Source organism: Motacilla alba, chromosome 2 (assembly GCF_015832195.1).
Source record: "Motacilla alba alba isolate MOTALB_02 chromosome 2, Motacilla_alba_V1.0_pri, whole genome shotgun sequence".
In the NCBI taxonomy this organism is placed as follows: domain Eukaryota; kingdom Metazoa; phylum Chordata; class Aves; order Passeriformes; family Motacillidae; genus Motacilla; species Motacilla alba.
The window spans coordinates 64660563-64687968 of NC_052017.1; the positions used below are offsets into that span (position 1 = coordinate 64660563).

Here is a 27406-nt window from a genome sequence, read left to right on the forward strand (position 1 = left end):
GACTTTAAATACAGACTGAAAAATACAGCTACTCATGGGGACATGTTGGGCTAAAACAGCTGCTGGTGTAAGTAGTGCCCAATGCTAGTTTTAAACCGGATTTGTTGGAGTGGAAATTACAGTCCTGAGCTGACTCTATGACACAGTGACTGACCTGAGTGCCAAAGGGTGGTGCTGACAGGTCTACAAGGATCTTTTGCTCACTTTCAGTGGTGAAACTGTATCAGCTGTGGCAAAAATGAAGACAAAAACTCCACAAGGGCTGCTGACCTCTCCCACATTGCTTCCAATTACATGTTGTACTTTAAACCATTCTTACAGAGATACTGGTGAAATCAATCCAGTGACAGCCTGACCCTCATCGACTTCTTTACCAAATAAATAAGGAGATGTGAGTAAAGCCTGAACAGTTTGTACCTGCTGCATGCAGCCACAACAAACAGGCTCCCTATACCACTCACCTGCTTCTGCAGGGATTTAATCTGGAGAGAGCATACTTTGACATGAAATTCCACAATCACTGAACCAGGATGTTCCCCAAGGAACATACAGTATGGCAGGAGCAGGAAAAAGAAAAATCAAGGATTTTGATGTTGCACGAACATGCCTATTTACCTACTAGACATGAGCACTGAGAAACACCCAGACTCATAAGCTTATTAACTTCCATGCAGAACTTAACACTTCAAATTAGCAACCACTCAAAAATATGCTACATTAATATGCTACATTTAAAAATCCCAAAATTTATTAAATTAAAATATGCTTTATTTATATATATATATAATATATATATAATTTATTATATTAAAATATGCTACATTTAAACATCCCAAAACCAAAGTATTTTGGGTTCCCTTATAAGATTTTCTACTATTTTGGAAGACACATTGTAAATGTCCTTCCACATGCCCTGTAAAGTTCCTCTACTCCCTTTGGCTTTTCCCTTTTGAATTTCCCTTTACTTACTGAGAATTTTTTGAGGTGGGTTTTTTCGGGGGTTTTCTTTTTAGATATTTATTTACCAAAACACTCCATTAGAAAAGGGCAGCACTAATACAAAATTATTTCTTTAAATCAAGTCACACATTTCAATACCATGTAATTACCTTGATAAGAAGTCTGGCAATTTCTGTTTACATGCCTTAACTTGCTCCTTTGCATTCTGTAAGATTTTTTGAAGTCATTAACTGGAAGTTACAGTATCTTCTCTGGTACACAAAAGGAGCCTTCATCCTGCACCCACAGTCATTTTGAGTCATTAATCTGTTGCATGATTCAAGCACATCTGGATTTCTGGTAAGAGCTTATGACCAGTAATAAAAACTATATATAAACTAACTCACTTTGGACTCCTGCATTCAACTGTCAGCAGAAGCTCTCCCCTTGGTTGTAGCTGTACTGCTCAACATGCAGTGTGCAGGAATTGTTTGTGGAAACATTTGATATTTTTAGGCCTGGCCTCTCAATGGGAATTCCACACTGAAAATAAAGGTATCGCTTATACACTCAAACCCCTTACTGAATCCTCTGTTACAAATTTACATATAGGGGGTGGAGGGTGAATTGTCTCAGTTATAAGCTGGAATTTACTAATGTTTTTAAGCACCTGCTGAAAATAACTATGAATTATGCTCTTGACATGAGTACATGCTTTTCATTTTCTGCACAGAAAAAGACTCAGTCTGATACAGGAGAGGAGTACATGTAAAATGAATGAATATTGAATGAAAACCCACAAATCTGCTTTTCTGATTTGTAGTTCTTGTCTCAGTTGCTCAAATATGTTCTTTTAATCTCATTTTTAAGGTAAGATGCTCTATATATAATTTCTATTGAGAAAAAGGAAAAGAGGAGCAAATAATGTCTAAAAATATTTCCTTGGGCATTAATCATGAATAGAAAGGGATAATCAGGAAGAAGCAAAGATGACTCAGCTGGAATATTGGAATATTTACCCCGTCTTTCTCTCAGCTGCATGCTCCACCGTTAATGTCACGTAAGGACAGTTATGGACAAAGCTTTTCTTCGAAATGCTTTATCCACTTAACTGCAAACTACTTTTTTTGGTGACTGTATGGAGGGTTTTGACACTGAGCCTGGAAGCATTTCTGTACCTCATCACCACAGGAGTGCAGTTATTAGGAAGGGGATGAAGCAACCACCATTACTTGGAAGAGAGTTTCTGTAGCAATGCCTCAGCTCCAGTTTCTGAAGAAAATGGGTGGGGTGATTGGATTTGCTTCTGGAAAAAGCTCATGTTTTTTTCCAGTGAGCTTTTTACTTAGAAGGCTGCATTGTTATTTTAATGAATATTTAGAATAGCTAGCAAGAGCTCCAAAAGAAGCTAAGCAATGTGTGGATCCAGCAGTTTTACCAAGGGACCAATGAAGCAACTTACCAGGAGGGAGACATCTCTTTCTCTACGTGTTGGCAGACTCCTGGATGATTTGCGACACGACAAAAAAATTGACATGACACAAAAAGCAGCAGTGGGGCTTCACCCACCCACACTGCAGCATCATTAGCCCTCTACAACTTCTAAACACTAAGTAAGCAGATCTGCAGTTCTAACGTTGGGATTTACATATGAAGCAGAAGGAATGAACCAGGCTTTTTAAAATTCATTTACCAAATACATTTTTCTCATGTAGCCACACATGAGGATAAACTTATGTCAATTTTCACCAATGCAGCATTGCACCAAGGTCCTCAGCACTCCTGGGTCACAGTGGTGGAGAATAAGTTTTCCTCCCTCTGGGCAGCCACAAGTCTATTCCCTCTATCTTCCCATGAGGATCTCATTCCCGTGATTCATGTTTTATGATTCCTTGGCTACTGCAGCTCCACAGGCTTGAAGTCAGCTGCTTCACGGAGGCTGCATACAGATGAGAATTCCACAGCCTGTACACAACTGGGGCCAGGCTCCACTGAACCTGCTGGTGATTCAAAAATCAAGAGTATGTGCCCTAGTCCACTGCATGGGCTTGCTCTACACACAGTTCTTCACGTTCAGCAGCATACCTGCCATATTCACTGCAACAGCCCAGCTGAACGGAAGACACAAACTCAGTTGCAGGGACACAGAGAAGGACTTGGCCACTACTGAAGGAAATGAATTCTCAGCAGCAAGATATCCAGATGTTAATTACTTCTCAGGATGAATGAAAGTCTAACTGTGTCTTCAGGCACTTCATTTCAGTAATTCATTCACCACAGAGAGCTTCCCTCAGATAAAACTCATAAGAGGAAAGTGCAGACTGGGCAGCTGGTGATGCTGTTCAGTCATGTCCCACTGGCAGTGTAAGGCAAGGGCCCCTGCACAAACACATCTATATTTCATTAATCTATACCCTGTAGTAGTAGGCACAAATACATGAGTGGGTGGCTCTTGTAAAGAGAACCACAGAGCTCAAACATTTTAGGAAAGGATTCTGCTGGAAAACACTGGGTCAGTTGTAACCACTGCTACCCAGGCCAACCAGGAAAGACCCAGCTTCATTTCCCAGCATGACCCTAACTGACCATTCCAAGGCATGATCCAGCAAGGACTTTGGGCACAACAGCTCCTCAGGCTTTAGCAGAGAGTGGGTGCCTACACACCTTGGTTAAGCTGTCTCTTAATCCTCCTGTGCCTCCGCTTCTTTGCTTCATGGTAGCTGTAACAGCAATATCTTATTTTCAAAGGTCTGTTGAAAAAAGTGCAGCTAAAATGATGGAAACCCCAATGACAGTTGGTGAAAAATGTGAAAAGCAGAAGGGGAGGCTAAAAAAAAAGAAAATTATGAAAAAAATAAGCCAGTAATATCAGTTATAGACTTGCTCACCATGGGAGGAGGGCAATTGCTCCATTTGTTGCTTGCATATGTTTACTTTCTATCCCTTCGCAGTCCTCAAAACCTCTGCCAGCTGAACAACAGAAGTCCTTCTGTGTAAACAGAAGTCTTTGCTCTACAAGCCCAGGTAGAAGACTAATAAGAAACTTTGCAGAGGATATCAAACCTAATGCAATAGAAATACAGCAAGTGAGAGGAGAAAAGATTTGTGGCATCAGAAGGTGCAGAAAGGATATTGAGTTTGCTTTGGAAGAAGGAAGAGTCAAGTCATCCTGTGCAGGAAATCCCTGTCCAACTCATAAGCACAGTACACTGTCTCTCCTTTCAGGCAGTCACATTAAGAGGTAGAGGAGCCATGGCTTTTCAGAAGTGCCCCACCTTCCAGATGTTATCCCTGTGTGAATATTCCCTTTCAATGTTAAATCACTCTACCTAAAATTTCTTTGAGAACAGCTCAATCCTTTGTAAGATGTCAGTTTTTAAAGAGGCATCATTTAAAAGGCAAAGGCTAAGAAGCAAACAACATAAAAACAGAGTCACGAGAAAGCAAAGGAGGGGAGAAAGGGAGAGAAAGGATTCCGTTTTGCCTCTCTACAGAAATTGTTTTGATACAGTATCCCTGTTGCATGAATTTTCCATATGCCTGTGTCAGATCTACTATTTCAAGCCACAGAGCTGTCAGATGCTCGTTTTTTATGGCATGCTTACGTGGCAGGCCAACCTTTCTGTTGAATCAGTCAGTTTTTCACGAAGTTGGGATCTTCTTTAACCCAGAAAGATGTGCATGCTCTTTTGGCAACAAAGTATCAGCTTTGCAGCCGAAGTGATTTTACAAAGCCAACCAACATCTCTGGTACCTAACAACTGTCATCAGAATCAGTGCTTTTGCATGGAAAAAAAAAAAACACATTATGAGCAACATAAGGAATAGTAACTCTTCTCCACACATACATGAAGCAATGGAAATGCAGATTCAGATGATCAGATGCCATCATAGATTGGCAATTCTTAAAATAATTGAGAAAAATCTTACAAACTTTTGTACCAGCTCAACTTGCTTTGTGTTTAACAAAATGAGGAGCAGGAGAAATTTAGTTCATGAACAAAAGTCTCAACACCTTATTCAAAACTTAGTTTTGTATCTTAAATGACACAAACACTTCTTCCTTTAGTCATATCTGATTATGAAACTCCACAATCCCACAACTGAAGTGAAAATATCAGTCACATCAATATCACTTTACAAGGCTGAGGGAGGTGGGTGCACATTCTTCACCTTACATCCCCAGCATTTAGCATCTGAAAGATTATCTCCATTCTCCATGCCTCATATTCTGCTAAAATAAAATTGCATATTTAAATACAGCCTAAATGCTAATCAGGATATAAACATTTAAATAACAGAATGCAGATCCGTTAATCAAAACTGATTACCAGCTTGCTTTCCATTTACTGGGGGCTCTTCTGTAAAATACCGCCTTAGTTACTGTTGCCAAAATTGTGTTTTTAAAGCCTCTTGAAGAAAAAGCTGATTACTTACAACATTGGCTCAAGAGACACATTTTAGGACAATGTTTCCTAGAAATGTGAGACTGAAATTTACTTGCAGGTAACCACTACATAAACGTGTATTTGCATTAATGCTTTTCTGTTATCTTAACACCAGGGTTTGTCTCCTCTCTCCCTTTTCCTCATAACAGAAGATTTTAAAATATTTCATATTTCTGAATGTCCTGGCAGAACTACATGGTAAGCCAGAAATTTTCAGCTCTGGAAAACACTGACCACTATTTTCAGGCCAATAGCTCCCACTTGTACAAAATGAATATTCAGGTTCTCATCTGTTTCCAAGTATTTTTAAGCATTTTTATAAATTAATACATCCAACTATGGAAGGCCAATGCTGGTGAGCTAGGACCATCACTGGCCATGCTGTGCAAATCGTGATTTAGCAGTCAAACTGAAAATCAGGAATTCACAAGCGGCATATATAAGATTTTACCACTTGACTGCAGGCAATTTTAAGGTCCACAGGAAAATATATTCTAATGGCTTCAATCTATTTTTTACCCCTGAGGCTACAAAATGACACAAGAAAGGAGTCTGCCAGGCATGTGGGGCACATCAGCCTGCTTATCACACTCAACTTTCCTTTGACTAAAGAGATCTACTGGAAAATCTCATCAGTGTTTTGCTAAAGCATGGATGTTGAACATTCAAGAGAAAAGCTGCTAGAATGTGAATCTCCTACAAATGGGAAAACCGAGAACTGCTCTGCCTGTCCCGCTCTCCTCCCCCTTCCCCAAAAAAGAACAAAAGAACTAAAATTACTGTAAAAGTTGGGAAAATATTCCAATATTAACCCTTTTTTTTTGCACTTTCAAGCAGTTCTAAATGTGTTTATACAGACCTGTGAGAAATGCAGCCATATGCACACTTTCTCTTTTATCTTGGAGACACTGGAGAAACACTGCCTAAAATAATGGGGTCAGTTTTCAGATATACTGAAAATCCATTACTTGTCCTTGCTTCCTGAGCACGTTACATACAGATATCCCATCCTTCAAACTTGGCTTCTCCACAGCCAACTTCTTGTTCTGCTTTTTCAAAGCACTATACAGATGTTATTCCTGAAGAACATGCTTTAACTGTATTTTTTTGTATCTACAAGTTTGTTCAAGGAGCAAACGGAAATGTGAGAGATGTTCTCAGTATCAAAGGTTTTTCAGGTTTTGAAACAGGAGGAAAAACCAGTCAGGAATAAGATGACACTATGAATTTTTCTGTTTCCTAGATGCCCATTAGACTGTTTGTCATACTTGCATTAGCAGGCAGAATCATAGAAAAGAAAAAAAAGCACAGAAAAAGAAGAAAAAAAGAAGCTGTTAAAAAAAAATTCTTAAAGGAGAATATGCTCTTTATTTGTTTTTGAAAAGGCATGATAGAAGTCAGTCATAAGATAGTGGGGAAACATTAATAATTAAAATATGTTTAAAATGTGTTTTTTGCCAAGCCTACATCCCACCTGGGCACCTATGAAAATGTCCCATGAGCTCTGGGATGTGCCCCTATCTATGTATGATGCACCCTCACTCTAGGATGGAAGTCTAGCATAATTAATGAGTCTAAGAGAGAGAAGATTGACCCTTTCAACAGAGAAGCAGACCCACACTTTAGAGCCAAACAGGACAAACTGGCATGCTTTCTTCCACTGCAGCAATGGATTTAATGTACGTGAACAGGGATGGCAGCCAGGTTCTGCAGCAATTCTGGTACCAGACCTTGCTGAAAGGGCACCAAGGACCAATTGCATTTCGTAAGGCTGACAAAAGGAAAACCATCTGGTATGAGAACAGCAATTTCTCCTCATATCTCCAAAAGTTACATCACCTTTTCAGAATTTTAAGAAAGAAAATGAGAAAAAGCACGTAAGGAAAACACTATTCTGAACATACTAATGGACGCATATATCTGGATATAGCACACGTAGGTAGTGTTCTAAAATAAATGTAGTATTTTATTGTCACAGAAACGTACGCTGTTTAAAATAAAGAAAAAAACACCGGGGAAGACAAAATTAAATGTTCCATAAACTGTTAACATAAAAATGGGTACTATCACACCTCCTAATAAATACATGCCATGCTTGAGAAAAATGCAGCAAGTCCTCATTGTGAACTACATAAAGATACATTTGAAAATTACTAAATCATTCTTGCAATGAAGTTTAGTATTTTTACAGTTCTTAATCTGCCTCTCGGCCACAAAAGCCCTGCCCTTACACTCTTTTACAATTCCAAGCATTAAACTATGCCATGCCCATATCTTGCTTTGCCTCTTGACAGTGAAGAATTACAGGAACACCTGGGTATATTAGGTATTCTGCTAATAAAAATTATACTAATATAGTATTTGAAACACTATTGATACATACACCATTGCATTTTCTCCATGGACCTGTGACAGAAATACTTATTTCTGTAAGAAATCCTAGAGCAGGGAGAAAGGTAAAATCCATACATCTACTGAGTATGAGACATGCACTTCACTTCAAAAAGCACAGTGGCTACAGATTCCTTGCAGTAATGGAACACAAAACCACCACAGCAATTATATTTTAAGTGCCACTTCCATACACTTTTTTTCTTTTTCCTGGCTCTGTATTCTGTCTGCATTGCAACCTTTAGGGTAAGAACAAGCCTGCAATCTCCCATCTGACTTAACAGAGCTCAGTAGTTGAAAACAATGCCATTCAATATTAACTTACCCTACTTCCCAGCCCCCAAAATTAGGCCAAAAATCAGAGGAAATCATGCGGTGTGCTCTGGATATTCCATGACTAGCACCGCTGGCAGGGAGTAAGCCACATATTTCATAGGTAACTAGGAACACACACACAGTTGTTTTGTAGCGACACGACACCACGGGCTCCCGCTGAACCGCTGCTTTTCCTCCCTGCAGCTCATTTCAAACCTTTCCTAGTTTCAGCTGAGGAGGTCTATCTTGGAATTTACTAAGGGCACTTGCTGAGAACTTATCTTTAAAACTCACAAGAATTCAGGGGGAAGAAAGTTCATGGGGTATTTAAAATATGAACATGCATCCTCTACTTTCTGTTGGTAATCAAAGACGTTAAGTCCAGTTTACCGAACTGGCCACATGCATACGATAAAGATTAAATTTGCAATTACAGATACTTTTTCTACTTTGCCTTAGCAAAAATCCTCCTTCTGCTTTTCAAAACCTGCGGATCCTTACAAAGAGATTTCTTCTTCAGCCTGCCACCAAAGGTCGTACAGGAATTGCTAAGCCAGCATAGTCTCTGAGCAGCCCCATTCTGAGAGAAGCTTTAAAGGCATTTAAAAAGCTTTCATTTAAAAACAAACAGCACTGCCTCACTGAACTAGAGCTTCCCTACTTCCCCCATAAATGCTTCACTGAAGGCTCCAAAAATCTGCCATGGTGTTTTATTTCCCCCCTCCTTCCTCTAAATGTAAATATTCTGAGTTATGATACATTTAAACAAGTGGTGGCAAAGACTGCACTTTGCCCAACATATGTGATTTGGAAACCTAAAGTCCAGTTTATTCATCTGTTTTAACATAGCAAGGAAAAACCTTACTTTTCCAACTAAGAGCCCTAGTTTCTCTCCATAATCTCATAAGCCATTTCTGAACTAAAATGCTTAACACAGAAGTCCAACATACCAAAGAATGAACCAGCCTAGGAACTTTGTACTGGTATAGCCAGGTCTCTAAAAATATGTGGCTCTAGGAAGTCTCCTTTATGTTTTCCACCATAAATATTTACAGCAGTTTCAACTTGAAATCAAAATATCTGGCTGTAAGAAGAAACTCAGAATAGACACCATGAAAGGGAACAATTCCTGCATTAAAAACCAAAACAGAACAACATAACTCTCAAAACAGTCTTTTGCAGATTTTCCTGAATACATTAAGGTGGGCTATGAGTGACTGTTTTGAAGGTGGCAACTGACTGTGGTTAGAAAAAAAACAGTTCTCATCTTCTCAACAATTTTGCAAAGGATTAGGTCAAACAGATGCTCCCACCTAACATACAGGCAACTGTGTTACTGAGCTCCCTGCCCAAGGTCCTGCATGCCTGTCTGCTCAGCTTTGGGAATTCTTTCCACAGGGAAGAATCCTCACCTGGAGCAGCAGGCAAGTACTTGGAACACAAGCCCTTTCCATCATAGTAACACTGGCTTTATTATTTATTATTTGTTATTTATTCTTCTGGTATTTTTATTAAGGAGGATTAATTAGAACAAGGTATTTTTAAATGGTAACAATGTTCTTGGATAGTTTATTGGGCTGGATATAAGACATGGCAGTAACACTACTACAACTGCAAAGCCCAGTGGACTGAAGACTTTGAAGTTTGAAAATACTGACAGGAGTCAACAGACAAACTTGCATAGTTCTGAGCCCTAAAAAGTCAATTGTGAAAACATCAGACCACAAGCCTTTGCCTTTTTCAAAACAGTCATTTAAGGCATACTTGACCATAAATCTGCAAGAAGGCTCTCTTAACCAAGGTTCCCTGGAATTTTGCTATTTACATGTTTCTTTCAGATGATTACATATCAGTGGTGGCTGTTGGGTTTTTCATTTGTTGTTTTGGTTTTTTACACACAAACACACACACACCCTCCTGCCATTTAAAGTCACCTTACATACACACAGCAACCCAAATACAGATTCTGAGATGCAAGGATTTAAAAAAAACCCAGAAAACTAAACAAAAAGCCATATTCTCCTAAATGCTCATAAGAAAGCTTGGTTCTTAGAAAATGTGATTGTTCTTGGTCTCAAAAGACTGGTCTTAGTTTCATCCCAAGGTCAGCTGCCTGCTGTAATAGAAATACTTGCAAGAACAACTGCTGAAATCTTACTTTTTGTTTCTCTTTCCACAGCTACCATTTTCTTCATGACCTTCCTAACACGCTGGAGTTCGTGCTTCAGCAAATGTCAAATTCTGTAGCATTTCTTACTCCACGCTCAATTAGCAATAAAGAAGATACAGATGTAAAGGTGATGCAGATTTAAAGACATGCACTGTTTCCACTTCACTGAATTCTTAAAGAAATCTAGACTGGCTTATACATAGCTTTCAAGTCCCAGTTCACTGCTACTTTTTTGTTTCCATAGGAATTCAATTTTTTTGACATTACCCTTGACCACTCCTTTCCAGCTCAAGACTGATATCTAACTGCAATTATAATGCTTTTCTCTTCCATAAAAATACAATTTGTTGTTTCCTGAAAGCAAAGGAACTGAACTAAACTCCTTCCTCCATTCTTTTATTTTTTATCAACATTCTTGCAGGTATTTCTTTGCAATCCTGTGAGCTGGAATACCATTCTTACACCTTCCTCCTTCATGTTATTTTAACTCCCTCTGAAAGCACCTATTTTCACCATGGTCTATATCCAGTAGATTCTCTTTTTATTATTCCAACTCTCTTTTCCCAACATTTAGCATGAATATGCAAAAATCTATACATATTCAGAGCTGTCAGTGCCAGCTACAATCAAGTTTAGTTTTCTGGACCTCCTTATTAATTTGATAAATCTTGGCTTTTTTTTTTTTCATTCTGAATAAAAGTTCTATGCCAAATTTGAGAGAGAGTGCTTTATTTTATTTTTCATTAAGGTGTCAGCTGAGACCAGTTCAGCTTCCTGCTGGCTTACCAGTACAAAAGAATTTCTAAAGTTATCCATTAAGAACCTACATCACTTGTGATGCGTGGAAATGCATCAGGAGAAGGAGGGTTCTGGAAAGCAAAGCAAAGAAAGCAGAAAGAGGGAACACACCTTTTGTTATCGTCATGAAAATCTAGACCTGCTTTTGGGCAATTAAAGAAGCTTAAAAAAGCCTGCTGCTCACAGATGGCAAATAGAGGCTTACAACATAGTTTCACCATGAGTTCAAGCAAGACGCTCAAGGCAACAATTCCTGCCTCAGCGCTGCCTCTCCCTGTCTGCCACTGCCACCAGCTCCAGCAAGGGTGTACAGCATCAGGGAACAACAACCCAGCCCAAAAAGCCAACCCAGATGATGCTGGCAAAACTCGCTCTGGGTGCCACTACTTCCATGGTGGGGCCAGCAAACAGACAAGCGACAAGGGCAACAAGCATCTGAGGTGGGCAGGAGGCAGGACCACTACACCACCTTCTCTTCCAGCAGCAGTGGCTTAAACCAGTCTCAAAACCAACTGGGAAATGACACTAAAGGTGTTCCTCCCTAAAGACCTTTTCTGTCAGTGAGTATTCCCTTCTGGCTTCAGGGGCTTTCTTGGCAACAGTGTGAAACTCTGACACATGATGACGAACACTCACTGATGGGAGAGATGCCTTTCTCCAGAGCCCTGTGCCAGGTCCAGGCAGGGCACACCAGCACACGCTGCCCAGCTCACACAACAGAAACCTGCACTGCAGCTTGAGGTCCTAAAACCTCAATGACTCACAGAAGAACTTTGTGGTTCGATATGGTGGAATGTCTTGGGTTTTTAGTTTGGTATTTTAGAAGCTAGGAAGTAAGCTTTAAGAATACCTTCCAAATGTTAAGATTGTGAGGTGAAGCAGCAAGAAGTTGGAGGATGCCAAAAGCAAGGGTGTTTATGCAAACGAAGCCAGTTGCAAACTGAGCTGTGCTCACTGCTTGGCTCTGTTTACTACCAGTTTCTTCATCATCTTTTCCGTTATTTAGCCACTGAGTGTCGGCTTCACAACACTAACAACTTCATCTTCTGAGTCATTAAAAGCTGATGTGGAACTGGTATCTTCAGTTTACAGCAGAAAACTGAGGCATAGAGAGATTAAGAGACAGAGATTAGAAGATGTGCCAAAATTGTTGGCTGATTTTGGATCCTCATCTTACATCACCTAGACCTTGATTTATTTTTTTTAATGTATCTTGCACTTTTGCAGTATTTTGCACCAAACTGTCACTATAGTGGAACAACTGTTGTTGCATAAACTCAGAACTTGTGCCTGAGTATCTCAAGGCAAAGTGCAGCACTCACCATTAGGGGTGGCTGCAAAGGTTTGGCGTAACAGAATCTCTCAGTCTCAGCACAAGAAGCTCAGTGGTAGAGGCAGAAATTCAACACAGCTGTCTCAAGGCAACAGTGACCAGTGTTATCCACCCTAGTGTTCCCTCCCCTCTTGCAAGGCACTCTCAACAGGCTTTTGTCCATCAACTGTGGCTACTGACAAAAGACCCCAACCATCCTGGCAGTGAACAGGTCTACACTCTGCTGAAAACACATGATCAAATTTGGGAACATGGCACAATGAGACAGGAGCAATAAAGGTGATTGGAAAAGGTGGCAAATTGCAGCTTTAAACACAGCCTTTCTTACACCATGGAGTATGTGGGACAGTTTATTGCATTTAGACATCATTCATATTACAATAAAATTCAAGGTCTGCAGGCACATTGATATCTAATCTGCAAGATGCTGGACCATACACACCGTAAGACACAGACTGAAGATCTTACACCTTTAACCAGTAAAACAAAAAAAACAAAAAGAAAAAGAAAAAAAGAAAAAAAACCACCCCATCCTTCCATGTCCCAAATGAGAAATTCAAGACACACAGGAAGAGAGTACTTCTGTGGTCAACAAGAGATTTGTCTATTCACTGCATTACAGGTGGATCTGCTGGTACTGCAGCAGATCAACAGGGTCATGCATTCTCTCTACCTTCATGAGAGACATCTGGAGCTTAGATTTGGTTTGTAGAAGAAATTATACAAAACTATCTGACATACAGAAACAAAAACTGCTGCCAAATCACAGGATATTTTCTGTACCAAAGTCACCAAGTCAAAACTCTGACTTCTTGTTCCACCTGTGTCTCATTGTTGCTCCAGGAACTTAGGCAAGACACATATGCAACACCTTTACAGATGCCCACAAGTAAGCTACGAAGAGCAGACCACCAGCACTTCTGATGTACTAATACTGCACCAGCAGCCTCTCTGGAACATCCTAAATTAGGGCATCATTTTTTGTCTCAGAAACAATACAAAGATGCAAAAGTCAATAGTGCTTTTACACTTCTTTTGACTCAAGTAAGTACAAATTCTAGAAGCAAACCTTGAGAAAGTTCCATATTTTTATTAAGTCATTTGATGAAAATCACGAATAAAGCACAGCACACAAATCTATTCATAACTTACACAGACTACAAAACCAACACTAATAAGGAGTATCAATCTGTCAGCTTTCAACATAGACAGACCTATTTCAGCACTAAAAGCACATTACAATCTTAAAACAACACAGAGAGACTTTGTTAACTCACACTTGAGAAGCAGAAGATGCCCAGCTCTTCTGGATATTTTAAGGCCATTACATACACAGCTTTCCAGCAAACTTAAACATGATTTTTAGATTATTGCAAAGCTATCAACCTATTCAGAAAAGTTACCCATAATACACTTGCATTTCCTTATCAAATGCAAAGCGTTAGAAGATTTGGAAGCGGCTGTTGAACATTAGGGCCTGTCTGCCATTGTTTCCAAAGAGAAATACTTGATTGAAAAGGAAAAACAGCAACAACTTGTCTTCTGAAAAAATAACAGAAAGCTTATCTAGAAAGAGACAAAATTCAAAATATTTGTTACAGTTTTGTTTTGGTGAATCACAGCACTCTGCTAAACAGGGTACACATAACAAAACTTTTCATTTTAAACTCTGCAATTGGGTACTTCTAAGTAAACAAAAACATGAGCCGTTTTTCCTTCTATATCCTCACAACCATCTGACAACAAACCAAGCACACTCAATCCTGCTAAAAGCATGATTCTCTAATGTAACTGTACTTCTGGGAATACATTACAGATTCTGTGAAATGTTTTGTTACACGTGTGGATCAATTGGCCATGTAAATACAGGCTGCAGCCATATACAAAGGAGTCTTTTTGTTAGTTTTACTGAGCTAAAATGGTAAAGAAAAATAAGAAAATGAGACCTCTAGGTGTCTGAGCAAGACAGGTATCTTCCTCTTTTGCAAATATTTCCCTTTTTGTTTTCTGAAGGAGGAATGATGCTGCTTTTGATTAGCAACACAATACACACTCTTAATATTGAAAAGACTAGGACAACATCAGGAACACTCGCTTATGAACTCAGCTCCAGTCACATCACCGATGGACAACCCATGCCAGGCTTTTCCCATGCATACCTTTGGCCTTCACCTCTGAAACTACTAAACACTCTCCAGAACTTCCATGCAGCCAATCCACATCTCTCTTTGAGACATGGAAAACTATAATTTCTCTCAAATTTCAGCCACTCAGCCCCACTGCTGGGGATGACAACGACTGTTAAGTTGGTCAGGAGACTCAGCCTGACATTGTGCATGACTCTTCTAACCAAAGCACCCACTAGTGATGGCAACATGTTTCATGTTAGGGAGGGATTTGCAGTGAGGAGCAGGGAAGGCTGACATGACAAAACAACCTAATGAAACAAGGGCAGCACAGCACATGCCTTATTGGTACCTTCAGATTCAACATGCTCTTTGAGATGCAAACAGGCATCAAAACCATGTCACTAATACACTCATGAAAACAAATGGCCAACTAATTAGATTTGTTTTTATTTGCAAAATAATGTTTCCCATACCCCATCTTACTTATATAGGTTTCTTTTCCTGTTGTAAAAGCAGGTCAGTATAGCACTATATTCAATCATCTATAAGGAGACAGTGAAATCTTCAGAATATTAGGATCTTCACTGATCCTAACACTTTAGGGCCACAGCTTTTCTGCCAAAGGCTGTCAGATTTCACAGAATATAAAAAATGAGCAAAATCAAGCCATGACACAAAACAAAGAGCTTTAAGGTTTCCTGACGAAATCTTAAATTTAGCTCTCTATACTAAACAATGTTACTTTATTTTCCCCAGTCAATAAGGTTGCTTACGGTAAACACAGCCAATATTAAAACCTTCAAAACTTATTCCAACATTGCTGCAAACCTCAAATTAACTAATGGGAGTGTGTGTGGGGGATCTCTATGGTGTTTTTTCTCCTGTGTGTTTTCTTGGCAGGAAGGGAGAGAAGGATTGTGTTGGGGTTTTTTTTAAGGGAAAATACTTTAGGTTCTTGTACTTGGTTATTTATTCTCCAGGCTGATTTGGACTACAAGTGCAACCCAAATAACTCATCTAATGCACAAAAGCATGGAGAGAGTCTCAGGGGTTGTTCAATAGTGATCTCCAAAAAAGTTAAACATTGATGGGCTCTGAGTAAGTCTAGTTAAAGCTGTTGGCAATTTGATTGCTATGGGGCAATGAGAGGAGCTGGCAGCAGGGAAGAAGCCAGGTAAGGCCATGGAGTGTTCTTTGTACATAGTACAAAAGGTGACAATCAGGTTTAGACAAAGTAAAAATAGCTTTTAACCTAAAAACCTGTAAAAACACAGATTACTTAATCTTACACCTTTGTCTTTCAAATGTTACAGAACATATTTTTTTGGTTGCCAAGCTTGCTGAGTTTCACCTTCGACCATATACATTTATGCTTTTTTGCATGCTTAGCTGTCATCAATACCAATTACCATGGATTAAACCACATGCTAAACCACCCTTTTGTTAAAGTTTTAATGGTTAATTAATAGCATCAACTTAAGATGTGTCTAACTTTGCATATGCAAAAATAAGCTGTCAGAAAACAGACCTGTCAAACCTTTCAGTTTCCCCAAGTTCCAGCAGAAACTGAGGGTTCAAAGCAAGTATTTTCTGCAATGCTCTCAGGGACTGATAAGGAGACTAAAGAAAGTGAAATCCAGTTTTCTTCATTATCTAGACTAGAAATGGAAATTGTCTATAACTAATGAGAAGTAAACTGATTTTTTAAATCACTTCACCTCTAACAACCCATGACAGTAGCAATATCTGCTCACAAGGTGTTGAAGTTTACAGCAACCTGTGTAGTTTTGACAATCATTGAGCTGTTCCAACATAATGTCTAACTATGGGCTTGCTGTATACACTGCTATTTCCCTTCCCAACATTTAACCCATCTCAATTCATTCAAGAAGTTCATTAGTTGTAGAAAAATAGGAACTGATGAAAACTGCTGTAACGGGGTTGATAAAAGCTAAATGACTGGAGAAATTATGCAAGGAAAAAAGGCAACTAATTTCTTACACAATTAAAGAGTTTAATTAGATTATTTATTTGAGTGAATAGAGAGCTTTACAATAGATTTAACTCCTATTAAGTTTCAAGCAATACAAGAGTAGATATCAGTCAGAGTACTAAAATTAGATCACTCTCAGATTTGATTGGAAAACATAAGCTCAGTTATGTCAGCAACTTGGTAAGCAGCAATATTGAAAACTTAGCTCTGATTTATTACTTCACATCCAGTAAGAAGGAGAAATGTAAAATTCCTGATCTGTTAGAGAGGTTTATCCATCATACCAAAATGCTACTCAGCACTTCCTGAATAAAGACACTGCAAAAATGTCTTCTCCAGCAGAGATCGTTAGTGGTAGCAATGACAACAGTCCGCAAACACGAAGTCTCAGATACAGCTGTATGCACAAGCCCTTGAGAGACTCTCAACTGTAAACTAACTGAGACACATGAGAATGTTTGCTGTGTTTTGACATAAAAAGTTAAAACCAGAATCAAATGCTGTTCCTACCCCTAAAGCTTTATGTTGAAGTTTGTGGTTTTGTAATGTCTTTTTTCCTCTGAAGGGATGCTTCCATACTGCAGCTGTAAAATTAACCTGAAAAAAGCTGATGACAGCTACATGTAAGGGTGCAGGTGGAAGCATGTTCTTCCAAAACCTGGGTAAAAGGGTGGGGATGGAAGCGTGTTCTCCCTCAACATGGATGTCTGCTCTTCAACTGACCTGCATTTTTCCTCTCATTTAATTCCTCTAGGGCCACTTCTACCAAGGCAGTAACAAATATCCATAGGATCAGATTCCTCACATTCACACAGGATTGGTAAAGTGCACTGGGATTTTTTTCAAGGAAATGCCAGAACATGTAAGCTTGCCAGTTTGCAGAGCAGCTTTCTCACCTGCTTGCCCCTTACAGCCAAGCTACATGTGGCTGCACAAAGGCAGGAGAGCAAGGAGACCAAGGTCAAACCTAGCAATGCTCAAGGTAGCATGGGTGACAGGTGATAGATAAATATGAGAAGCCATGCATAGGAGGAGGTTTTGATCCCCTCAAAAGCAAGCTAAACTGACAACTATTAAAGAAAAACAACTACCGGCTGCAGGACCTCAAGTTCTGCCGTGTGACACCCATTTCCCACCTCCCCCTGTATTTCAACTGTAAATTCTCTGATAAGGAAACTGCTTCTTCCTTTGCATTTTCAAAGTTCATGCTGGCTATTGCTGTAAGCTGGAGAATATCAAAAATGCTGTCAAGTACACAGACTGCAGGAATAAGGACATGTTCCAGTTATTTCTCTGTGAAAATTAGAGCGGTCTCACAGACAACTCCTAAAACTTGCTTACAAGTTACTTTTGGAACAAAACCAACTCCTTAAATATATTCCTTTAACCTCATAATTGAAACTGCAACCGAGTTTCCCAAGAGCTTTTCCTTCTCAACTGAGAGCTACATACCTCTCAGATTTCTGGGATGTATCTGCTTTGTCCGAGGCATTTTCCTATAATCTCATGCACCACTTTCTCCTCTCAGAAATGGAAAGTACAGCAAGCAGAGAGATGGCAGCTCCATAAACTTGTCAAAGGGCTCAGTTAATCCGTATGCTAAAAAAACAGAGAGAAAGTTATGAGATGTAGGCATCAATAAGAAAAACAAAGATACCCATCTGATCCCTTTCATCCTCAAATGACTATGGAAATGAGCAAGAAATATTTCTGCACCTATGATTTGCTAAGGAAACTTTCCTGTCTGACAGCCCAGGAGCCACCCTGGCAGTCACACTCTGACCACCAGAGTTACACTGCTGGGACCGAATTCTCTTCACAGCAGGCTTGACTCCCTCCACGCACAGACAAGATTTCCTTGCCGGCTCAACCCACGTTTCCCACAGCAGTCACAGACCCCTGGTCCCTTGAAGTATTTTTTTCACGGTGCAACAACAGAGTAACAGCCCAAGCCGCTGCCTCAGAGGAGGGATCCTCAAGGATCCCCCGGGCTGTTACACCCTCCCAGTCTTATGCGTGCCAGAATCGCGGGTCTTCCAGCTGAGTCCTGGGTTCCCGCGGTGTCCCAGTCCCGGGGCAGGGCCACAGATCCTCGTGCCCTTTGTTGTGCAAAGCGTCGGCACCACTTCCCGGCCTCTTGCCCCGGGCTCCCGCCAGCCGGAGCTCAACCTGCAGCTCCCAGCGCGGCTGCACAACCTGCACCGAACGGATTCCTCAACAGGTTTTATGGAGTCAAGCGTTCCAGTATCTTAAGAAAACCACGTGAGGCTGAAACTCCTTTTAGGATTACTCAGGAAGCATGAGAAAACGAAAACACTTTTCCACATTTGTCAGCTGTTTTCTAGCCAGAAAACATCTTCCAACAACCCTTGTCTCATGCAAATAAATCCAAAAAATTAAACAAAATTTGGCATCAGCTTCGGGTGGGGGAAGTACAGAGGGGAGGGCAAACACACAAAGCATCATCTTATTTGTAACATTACCTACAGAATCCTTACATGCAGAATGTAAGTTTGGAAGAATTCCCCGTGGGATAGTTCTGCTGAAATATCAGTGTACAGCCAAGGATCACACTAGCTCTTGACCTACCTGCACTTTCTTATTTTTCAAACATTCTTAGGAATTGCTATCAGTTCAATGAGAGTTTTGTTCAGTTTCTGATGCAGGATGTGAATCCCTCAGAGACCTATGGAAAACTACTTACACACGAGAACCTAAAGAAGAAAATGACTGGTGTAATTACACTCTTCCATCTAAACAAAATTTTAAAATAACAAGTTTCTGCTTCTTTTTAAAGTAATTCTACTTCATGTCAATAGATTTTTCTTTTTAGTAAACACGAGAAATAATTTTTTAAAAAACTATGTGAACTTTGGAATGGCCCCTAATATAGGCAAATTGATTAAGGACAGCTGTTTGAAGGAGGAAGGATGTAGAATTTTTAGCATTTGTTGTAAGTATTAATTTAGGGGCACCTACATTGTTTTTCAAGGCAATCATATTTTTGAGAAAATTTAATTCAAACCCAATTAAAATAGACTACTTGCAACCATCCCTTCAGTCTACATACTGTTGAGGAATATAATCATTAATTTTTAATGTTTCTTTTGTCTGTTGCTGCATAAAAAGACCCAAACAAGAGGAAAAAAATTACTGCAACTGACACAAAGGAAAGCTGAAAAATGTTATTCTGACTAAATGATTCTTCACTAGGGTATTAGTGAAGGACACATTGAAGGAAAAAGATGGAAAAATCTGAAACGGAGCACAGTGCCTGTCAAGATGTTTAACTCATACCAGTTTATCTGCAAGCACAACAGAAATATTTAGAAATTAAATAAAACCTTATGCTAATAGGTTCATTTTCCAGGTCTTAGGCACGAACTGGAAATGAAGAAAAGTGGCTGGATGGCTTGAAGCGACCAGCACTCTCTGAGCCCCAGTCCGCCCCTTTCCTCTGGCTCGACTGGGAAAGTCCCTGGGGCTGGGCTGAGGTTTTTAAAGACGCTAATAAACACCGTCACTTCTTTACACAAGTTATTTGGAGCGAGAGTTTGAAATCCCACGGTGTCCGTAAATCGGGAGCCCCTTCCCGACGCTTCCCTGCAGCACGAATGACATCCTACTGACGCTTTAATGCCACCAAGCTTCCCCGCTCGCCAGCAGGACCCTCTCCTTCGGGGAAGAGATGGCCGTGTGAGAGCCACGGCGGAAACACCGGGCAGGACCCACGCCAAAAGTCATTCCCTCTCTCGCTTAAACAAGAAAAAAAAAAAAAATAAAAAAAGGGGGGGGGGGGGGGGGGGGGGAGAAACGGGCCTTTGCGATGGCAAAGCGGTCACATCCCCCCGTATCCACCCAAAAATGGGGGAGCGGGGCGGGAGGCAGCTCACCGCGGGGCCCGGGGAGCCGCGGGTATGTGCGAGCGGGACTGCGAGGGGAAGGGAGGGAGGCAAAAAATCCATGAATGAATAAAGAGGGAGGAGCCTGGGAAAACCCCTCTGCAACGCTGCACCGAACAAAGCACTGCACACATGCCGCGGGGGGGTGGGGGGGAAGGGGGAGAGAGGGACGGGGGGCGGCCGCGGCCCGGCACCCAGCGGGGACGGCGGCGGGGCCGAGAGGAGCCGGGCCGGGGCTCCGCGCCTCCCAGTGCCCCCAAAACCCATGCTGCAGACCCGGGGAGGAGCGGGGGGGACGCCCGGACACATCCACCGGGAGCCGGGGCGCACCGGCACCCCCGGGGGCAGCGCGGGCGCAGCCGGAGCGCGGAGTCCCCGCGCGTCCCAGAGGGGCCGCGGCGGAGCGCGGTGGGTTGAGGGGGGGGATCGGGGCCTGCGGTCCTCCCCGTCCCCGCCCGCCCGCCCGATCCACCGCCCCCCCCCCCCCCCCCCCCCGCCGCCGCCGGCGGAGGACACATTGTGTTGTGGCTGCCGCAGCTCCACGCCGAGGGGGGCGGCGGGGGGCGGCCGTCCTGCCCCGCACCCTCGTCCCCGCAGCGCCTCCCGAGCCCCCTCCCGCCCCCCGCGGGGCCCGCTGCAAACCTGGCGGAGGGGCCGGCGCGGCGGCTGATGGCGGCGGCAGCGGCGGGGAGCGCGGCGACCCCTGCGCGGCGGCGGCGGCGGCGGCGGGAGGGAGAGGGAGGGAGGGAGGGAGAAAGAGCGGGGGGAGCGGGGGGGCCGGGAGCCTCCTTCACTTGACAACCTCAAACACAAACATGACCCAGCGCCGCCGCCACAGCCGCCACCGCGCCCGCACACACACGCACACGCACACACAGAGCCCGGCAGCGGCACCCACCCCTCCTCCATGCACCGTCCCCCCGGGCCGGCCAAGGCGCCGCCCCCCGGCACGGCCCCGCTCCGCAGCCCCCCGGCCCCCGGCCGCGCCCGCCCCCCGCAGCAGCAGACCCCTCCTCCGGGAGCCCCATCCCCCACGTCCCACTCGGGAGCCCCCATCGCGGCCCTGCCCCTCGGCCGTGGGGCGGTGGACGGGGGGGGACACAATGCGGGGGAACGGGGGGCGGGGGAGCGGGAGCCTCCCCTGGCAGGCAGGAGGGGCGGGGCGGGCCCGGCGGGGGAGGGAGGAGGGAGGGAGGACGGGCGGGCTCGGCGCATCCGCCGGGGTCCCCTCGGGGAGAGCCGCGTTCCCCGCCGGGCCCGCCCCGCCCCGCCCCTCCCCCCGGCGCCCCGGTCACCGTCGGGGGGAGCGCGGGGGGCGGGGGGGTGTTTTACCTTCCCTCACTTTCTATTGCAGGAAGCGCGGCCGGAGCAGTGACGTCACCGGGTCTCCCGGTCCCGCCCCCTCCCCGGGTCGGGGGAGGGGTCACCGAGGGGGTTTCCTCGCGGCCCGGTGGGGGAGGCACGGCCGGCGCGCCGGGGGGCCGCCGCCTCCTCCCCCTCGCCTTTCTCCTCCTCCTTCCCTCCGGTGGGACTGCCCGGCCGCCGCCGCCCCGGCCCCTGCTCCTGCCCCGAGGCAGGGGGCCACCTCGCCGCCGCGGCTCCCGGGGGTCTCCTCAAGGGGGGGTCCCCGCTCGGCACGGCACGAGGCAGCGCCTCCCCCGACGGCCGAAGCCGCCGCCGCCGCCGCTCGGGGCGCTGCGCGGTGCGCGTCGCGCTCCCCCCTGGCAGGGCCCGGCCCCCGGGGCACCGGCACGGCCGGGCGCGCACACACACACACACACACACACACACGGACGGACACGCAGAGAGACGGGGCTGACGCGGAGATCCCGGAGGTTCCTCCCTGCCGCCCGCCCGGACGGGCTTCCCCGCGCCCCCGCCCGCCCGGCCCGCCGCGCCCCGGCGCCGCCGGGGAAACTCACCGCCGCGCCGCGCATCCCGCCGCGGCTACAACTTTCCATCCCGGGCGGCAGCCGGCGGCGGCAGCGAGCCCCTCCGCCGCTGGAAGTGGGCGGGGGAGGAAATACGAGGAGGAGGCGCGTCGTGCTCTCCGCCGCGGCGCCCCTTTTTTGGCCCGGGACGCGGGTTTTGCCGGTGGGGGCTGTGCTGCCGCGGTTGGTTTCCTGCATCAGCTGCGGGGGTGTGTGTGCACGGCGCACACGTGTGTCTGTGTGTGTGTGCGCTCTCCGTGACGGGTCACCCTGCCCGGCCAAGGGCTGCCCTCCCTTCTCCCGCACCACAGGCAGGAGCGCTGGGCCGCCCTCCAAAAGGCGAGGGGGCCCGAGCTGGGCTTTGGGTACTGAGGAGGGGAATTCGGCATTTCTTTTCTTACTTTTTTTTTTTTTTTTTTTTTTTTTTTTGTCACCCAAACTCCCCGACAAAGCAGTGTTGGCAGCTTTTCATCGCCACTCGGGTTTTCGATCGGGTTTTGCTTTTGAAGCCAGTACTTGATGTCTTTAGCAAACAAACCCAAATAAATATTTCTTGCATCACCTCCGTGTTCTCCCTCCTCCCGTGCCTGCGCTCCCCTGGCAGTCTGTGTGCTCAGCTGGGAGCACCTTGGCCCTGCTACGTCCTTCCCTTTGGGGTTCAGTGTCCAGACCAGATCCTGCCTTAAGTGAACAGGACCACCATTCCCAGAGTTTTCAAGGTTTTTACATGGAGTTCTTTCAACCTACATTTAATCATATTTGTAAGACAGATGAGTATTTTAATCTCCATTTCACAGGGGAGAAACCAAGACAGGAAGATGCAGAGTAGCTCGCTGCATAGCTGTGGACTGACATGACACCACTTCTGCCTGAGCTTTTGGCCACAGGCACTGTCTCTGGGCTATTTTTCCTCTTGAGTTCACTTAAATTATACCTTGAGAACACTTCCAGCTAACAGTGGTGGCTCCACACCTCTGCTGTGGGTAACCTGTCCTATGTCCTGCCCAGAGGCAACACGGGAGGAAAATGTAAGTGAAATCCCTGGCTAGTTTGCAACTGGTGGTGAGGGCAAGAGATAGTATTCATCGCTGAACTGGAGATTCATGGAAAAATCAGACCCTCAAAGAGTATCTTCAGGAGAAATAGGTTCTGCTGCTCCTATTGGACAACCAAATGATGATTCTTTATTGTTAGAGACAGTGTTTGTCTTCTCCCTTGTCTGTCGTCCCCCCCCCCCCCCCCCCCCCCCTTGTTCTTCCTTTGTCTGGCTTTTAGACTTGGGACTGCAACTTGCTAAAGAGCAGAGTCGTTGTTATCCTAAACACATCAACGTGAATATGATCCTACAGGTTCCATAAGCTTAAATCAGAATACCAAGTCTGACCAGTCACAAACCCAGGACCACGCGACCTCTGAAGCTAGGTCGGAACCTCTACTTGCTCTGCTCAGCTGTCTCTTAAAGTCTGTCCTGCAGGCTTCTGGGACACATAGCATCTAGACCCTTCTTTGCTACTCATTGCCTGAAAGCCTCAGATTGTGATCACCAGAGCCATCAGGAGAAAGTGTCGGATACTGGCCCTTCCTCACAAGATGCCTTAGGAAGAAGGAGCCATCACAGCTGCTGCTGGTGCCAAAGGGAGTTCTAGGTCATTCATCTTTTCACAAGGACCTCAGTAAGTTCGAAATAGATGCTCCAGCCTGCAAGTTGAAATGAGACCATAGCAAACCCCCTGCAGCCAGCAGGAAAAGTTTCTTCTGCTAGTAGTCAAACTGCCTCCCACCCATCAGTGAAAATCCAGCCCTCTCACCACACCTATGTGCACAGGAATATAGTAAGTGCCCTTCCTCTGCAGATAAGCACAACTGTCTTAACAAGAAAGACTCAATGAGGTGTCAAAGAGGAGGCAGGTCCTCAGGGATGTGTATCATATGGTGGCAGCTGATCGTCCCTTGAACATAAAACCAGTCATCGCAAAGTCAGTTTAGGTCAGAGGACAAAACCAAGAACTGAAAGTCTGGCCCCTTGGGGTTACTTCCACAGCCATCTGAAAAAGTGGCCAAAGAGGCGGCTGTCAGCTGGGGACTCTCCTCAGCCTGTTCCCCTCCAGCAAGCACGACAGGGCTGAAGGGCTGCCTTGAGCCCAGTTCAGTGTTGTCCCAGCAGGCTGACCCCTAGCCAGGTAAAAAATGCAATCCTAAGGGTTTTGAAAAGGCAACATACCAAGCTGTTTATCCCAGGCAGACCACTTCATCTTTTTTTGTCTGTTTTTCCATCAGTAAAAAGGAACTTACCCACTCAATAAAGTACTTTGGGAAAAATACTGTGGATGATTGCTAGTAGGAGGCACAGAGTAATCTTCTCAAACCTGCAAATGAGGGAAATTCTTTAAAACTTTTCAGTGAGATTTAAAACACCACATCAATATGTACATAGGAAAAAAAAAAAAACCACACCGCCTTCATTGCAGAATTTAGATACTTTAAAAATCTCACCTAAAAGGAGTCCTGCAGGATATAGATCCTCTTTTAATGACTATGTGTATAGCTGAACAGGGGAGATTATTGAGGTTTTCTTCTCTCGAAAACTCTGCTGTATTTTCAGGAGGACACCTATTTTTAAACATCCTCTAGTTTTACTCTTGAAACCTCTTTCTGAAACTGGTTTTCTGTAATGGCTCACAGGTATTTTATGTATAAATATATACACATACACACATTAGGCTCTCAAGAAACCACGATACATTAGGTAGTCTTGAATAATTCATTGTTAAGCACCCCATGATAAATCTCTAGTTGAACAGTATGTGATTTTGATAGAATTCTTGGGATAAATTGAATGTGAAGCACTGTGGTAAATTTAACTATGCTGAGCGTCAAATGTGAAAACTTTACATTGTACATTACATCCTGACATGCAACTGAGAATCATTATTATTAAGGCTTCGGGGAATTTTCGAGGGAACTTCTGAAGTTCTGAAAAGAAAAAGAACAAGACTGAGTGCCGTTCTCTATAGAAGTTGAGATTTTCTCAGAGAAGGGAAATTCCATAAGTAGTCTGTATTGAATTAACATAAAGGTTTCACTAAAAGAACTGCTGTCTATTAGCTTATGCTCTGAGGCTTCTCATTGAGCACTACATATAAAAGTCATGAGGATCTTGGCTTACCTGGTACCAGTGGGTGCTTAGAGCTTTTCTAGGGCTTGCCACTCCTGCAGCGGGGCTGGAGAGATAGGGCAGCAACCGCTGATGTGAGGGGAGGTCATTTTCCCCTTTTCTGTAGCAGTAGCTGTCAACCCAGATACTCACAGATCTCCCTTGTCAGCAACAGCCAGACGCTTTCCTGGAGGTAGGCAAAGGCAACAGCACAGGGACCTGGTCATGCACCACTCCTCACAGCCTGCAGCTCCGAACTAGAAGCTGGTCTTCACTGGGACATTTTGCATGGCAATATCCTTCATCTCCACCCTTCTCAGGATGTCCTGAAGATGGGCTGCTTTTCATTGTCCCATAAGTGGGCTCAGTTCTTTCCGATTTGGAGAAACTGGCATTAAATAATGCAAACTGTTCCATCAAAGAATTTTGGCACAACCTTCCTTTTTATTTATGCGTATACACACTGCAGCTCTATGTGCTGGTACCTGGTACTCCTGTGGCCAGGAAAAGGTACAAATCTGTCCAGCTTCAGGTTAATCACGTGATATAGGGCACAGTTCACTGACAGAGCTTCACCTTTTTTCCAGGTATTATTAACCAAACATTTCAATGAACTTCAACATCTCTGATACCATATCTTATTTATATCATGTTCATCTTAATGATATCAGAGCATCTCAGACAAGAATACCTGTGTTTAAGAGGCCATGCCAAAATATCTTTTGGTAACGTTTTGTCCTTCTCCCTCTTTGGAACAGAGTCCCAGCTGCTGGGGTGCTTCCCCAAGGGTAATCACAGGACAGCTCATGGAGGCAGGGGAAGAAATCCTATTTTAACCCTAGTTTTACCACCACCACCACAGCCCGACATCAGCCTCCTTTCCTCCCAGCACATGAGGCCTCATGTGGCTAGTCACAGGACAGAGATCAGACAAGAGACCAGCCACAGAGCAAAGCAGCCAATGAGAAGAATACCTTCTGACAGAGTCCCTGTGAGGCGTCCTTTGGTACTGCAAGCCTTGGGGTGACCAGTGCTGAGCCCACACCTCATGCAGCATCCTCCCTGCAGAGACACCTGACGAGGCCAAGAGACAGGGAGTCACCCTCAGCACTTTCCAGGCTGGCCCTACTCCCTGTCTGGCCAAACCATTTATGATGGCATGCTAAAGTCTAAGGAGAAAACAAAAAAAAAATTTAAAACTGTACTGGTTGAACCACTATTGCCTTTTTGTCCAAGAGGAAGCCTCAGTGGCGGGCAGATGGTGTGGCCCTGCTGCTGACCTGCCCTGAGCAGGATAAGGAGCAGGCTAGAGCATTGGCATGCTGTGAATGCCTCGTACTCAGTACACCACAAATCCAGCAGGGTTTTGTGGGATGTGACATTAAGCACTTCTAGGAGGGAGATAATTGCCACACAGAATTATGAGATCTGGAATGGAGGATTTGGGAGAAGGCAAAGGCTCATCTGAAGAGCACGGTATGATACCATTTGGGTTATGTTAAAGGGCTGAGCCAGCACAGACTCCCCCCCTCCTCCCAGAGATGGAGCTCACCCAAGGCCCTGAGCAGAGTCTTGTGTCCAAACATGAGGCAAGTTTGAGCTTGGGCTGGTGCTCTGAAGTTAGTGTAGATGTACCCATGAAAAGCAAGTACCAGAGCTTTTGTCTTTCCACTGAAAATTGCTTCTGTCTTTTCACAAAGAGTTGCTTCTCTATAGGTCAGCAGGATCTGCACTTTCACAGCCCTTTTACTCCCTTCCACCCTGGTATTTTTACTTCTTAGTTAGACAGGTTTCTGAACTTTTTCATGAAGTTGCTCATATTTTCCACTGCATCTCCCTTTTTACCTCACCCCGCCAGTTCACTCTGATCTTTCTTTCTCAGTAGCTCTAGGTTCTGAAGTGT

At 44.2% G+C, this 27406-nt stretch overlaps 2 protein-coding genes across 8 annotated transcripts in view; one reads left to right on the plus strand and one right to left on the minus strand.

The window, feature by feature from the left end:
* The window catches only part of HIVEP1 (HIVEP zinc finger 1), a 121064-nt gene extending 98587 nt beyond the window's left edge, over positions 1-22477 (minus strand). The window contains exons 1-2 of one of the 7 annotated variants that reach the window (XM_038129930.1): positions 22341-22477; positions 17969-18115 (exon numbers count right to left, since the gene is read on the minus strand). In XM_038129930.1, the coding sequence (XP_037985858.1) occupies positions 17969-18008 (40 nt within the window). In that variant the 5' untranslated portion in view covers positions 18009-18115; positions 22341-22477. The other 6 variants (XM_038129931.1, XM_038129936.1, XM_038129933.1 and 3 more) reach the window with 6 other exon arrangements.
* On the plus strand, positions 20459-22644 carry LOC119698243 (collagen alpha-1(I) chain-like). The gene is made up of 2 exons (XM_038129943.1): positions 20459-20826; positions 21773-22644. The coding sequence occupies exons 1-2, from the start codon at positions 20684-20686 to the stop codon at positions 22608-22610; spliced, it is 981 nt and encodes a 326-aa protein (XP_037985871.1). The 5' UTR covers positions 20459-20683; the 3' UTR covers positions 22611-22644.
* The last annotated feature ends 4762 nt before the right edge of the window (positions 22645-27406 follow it).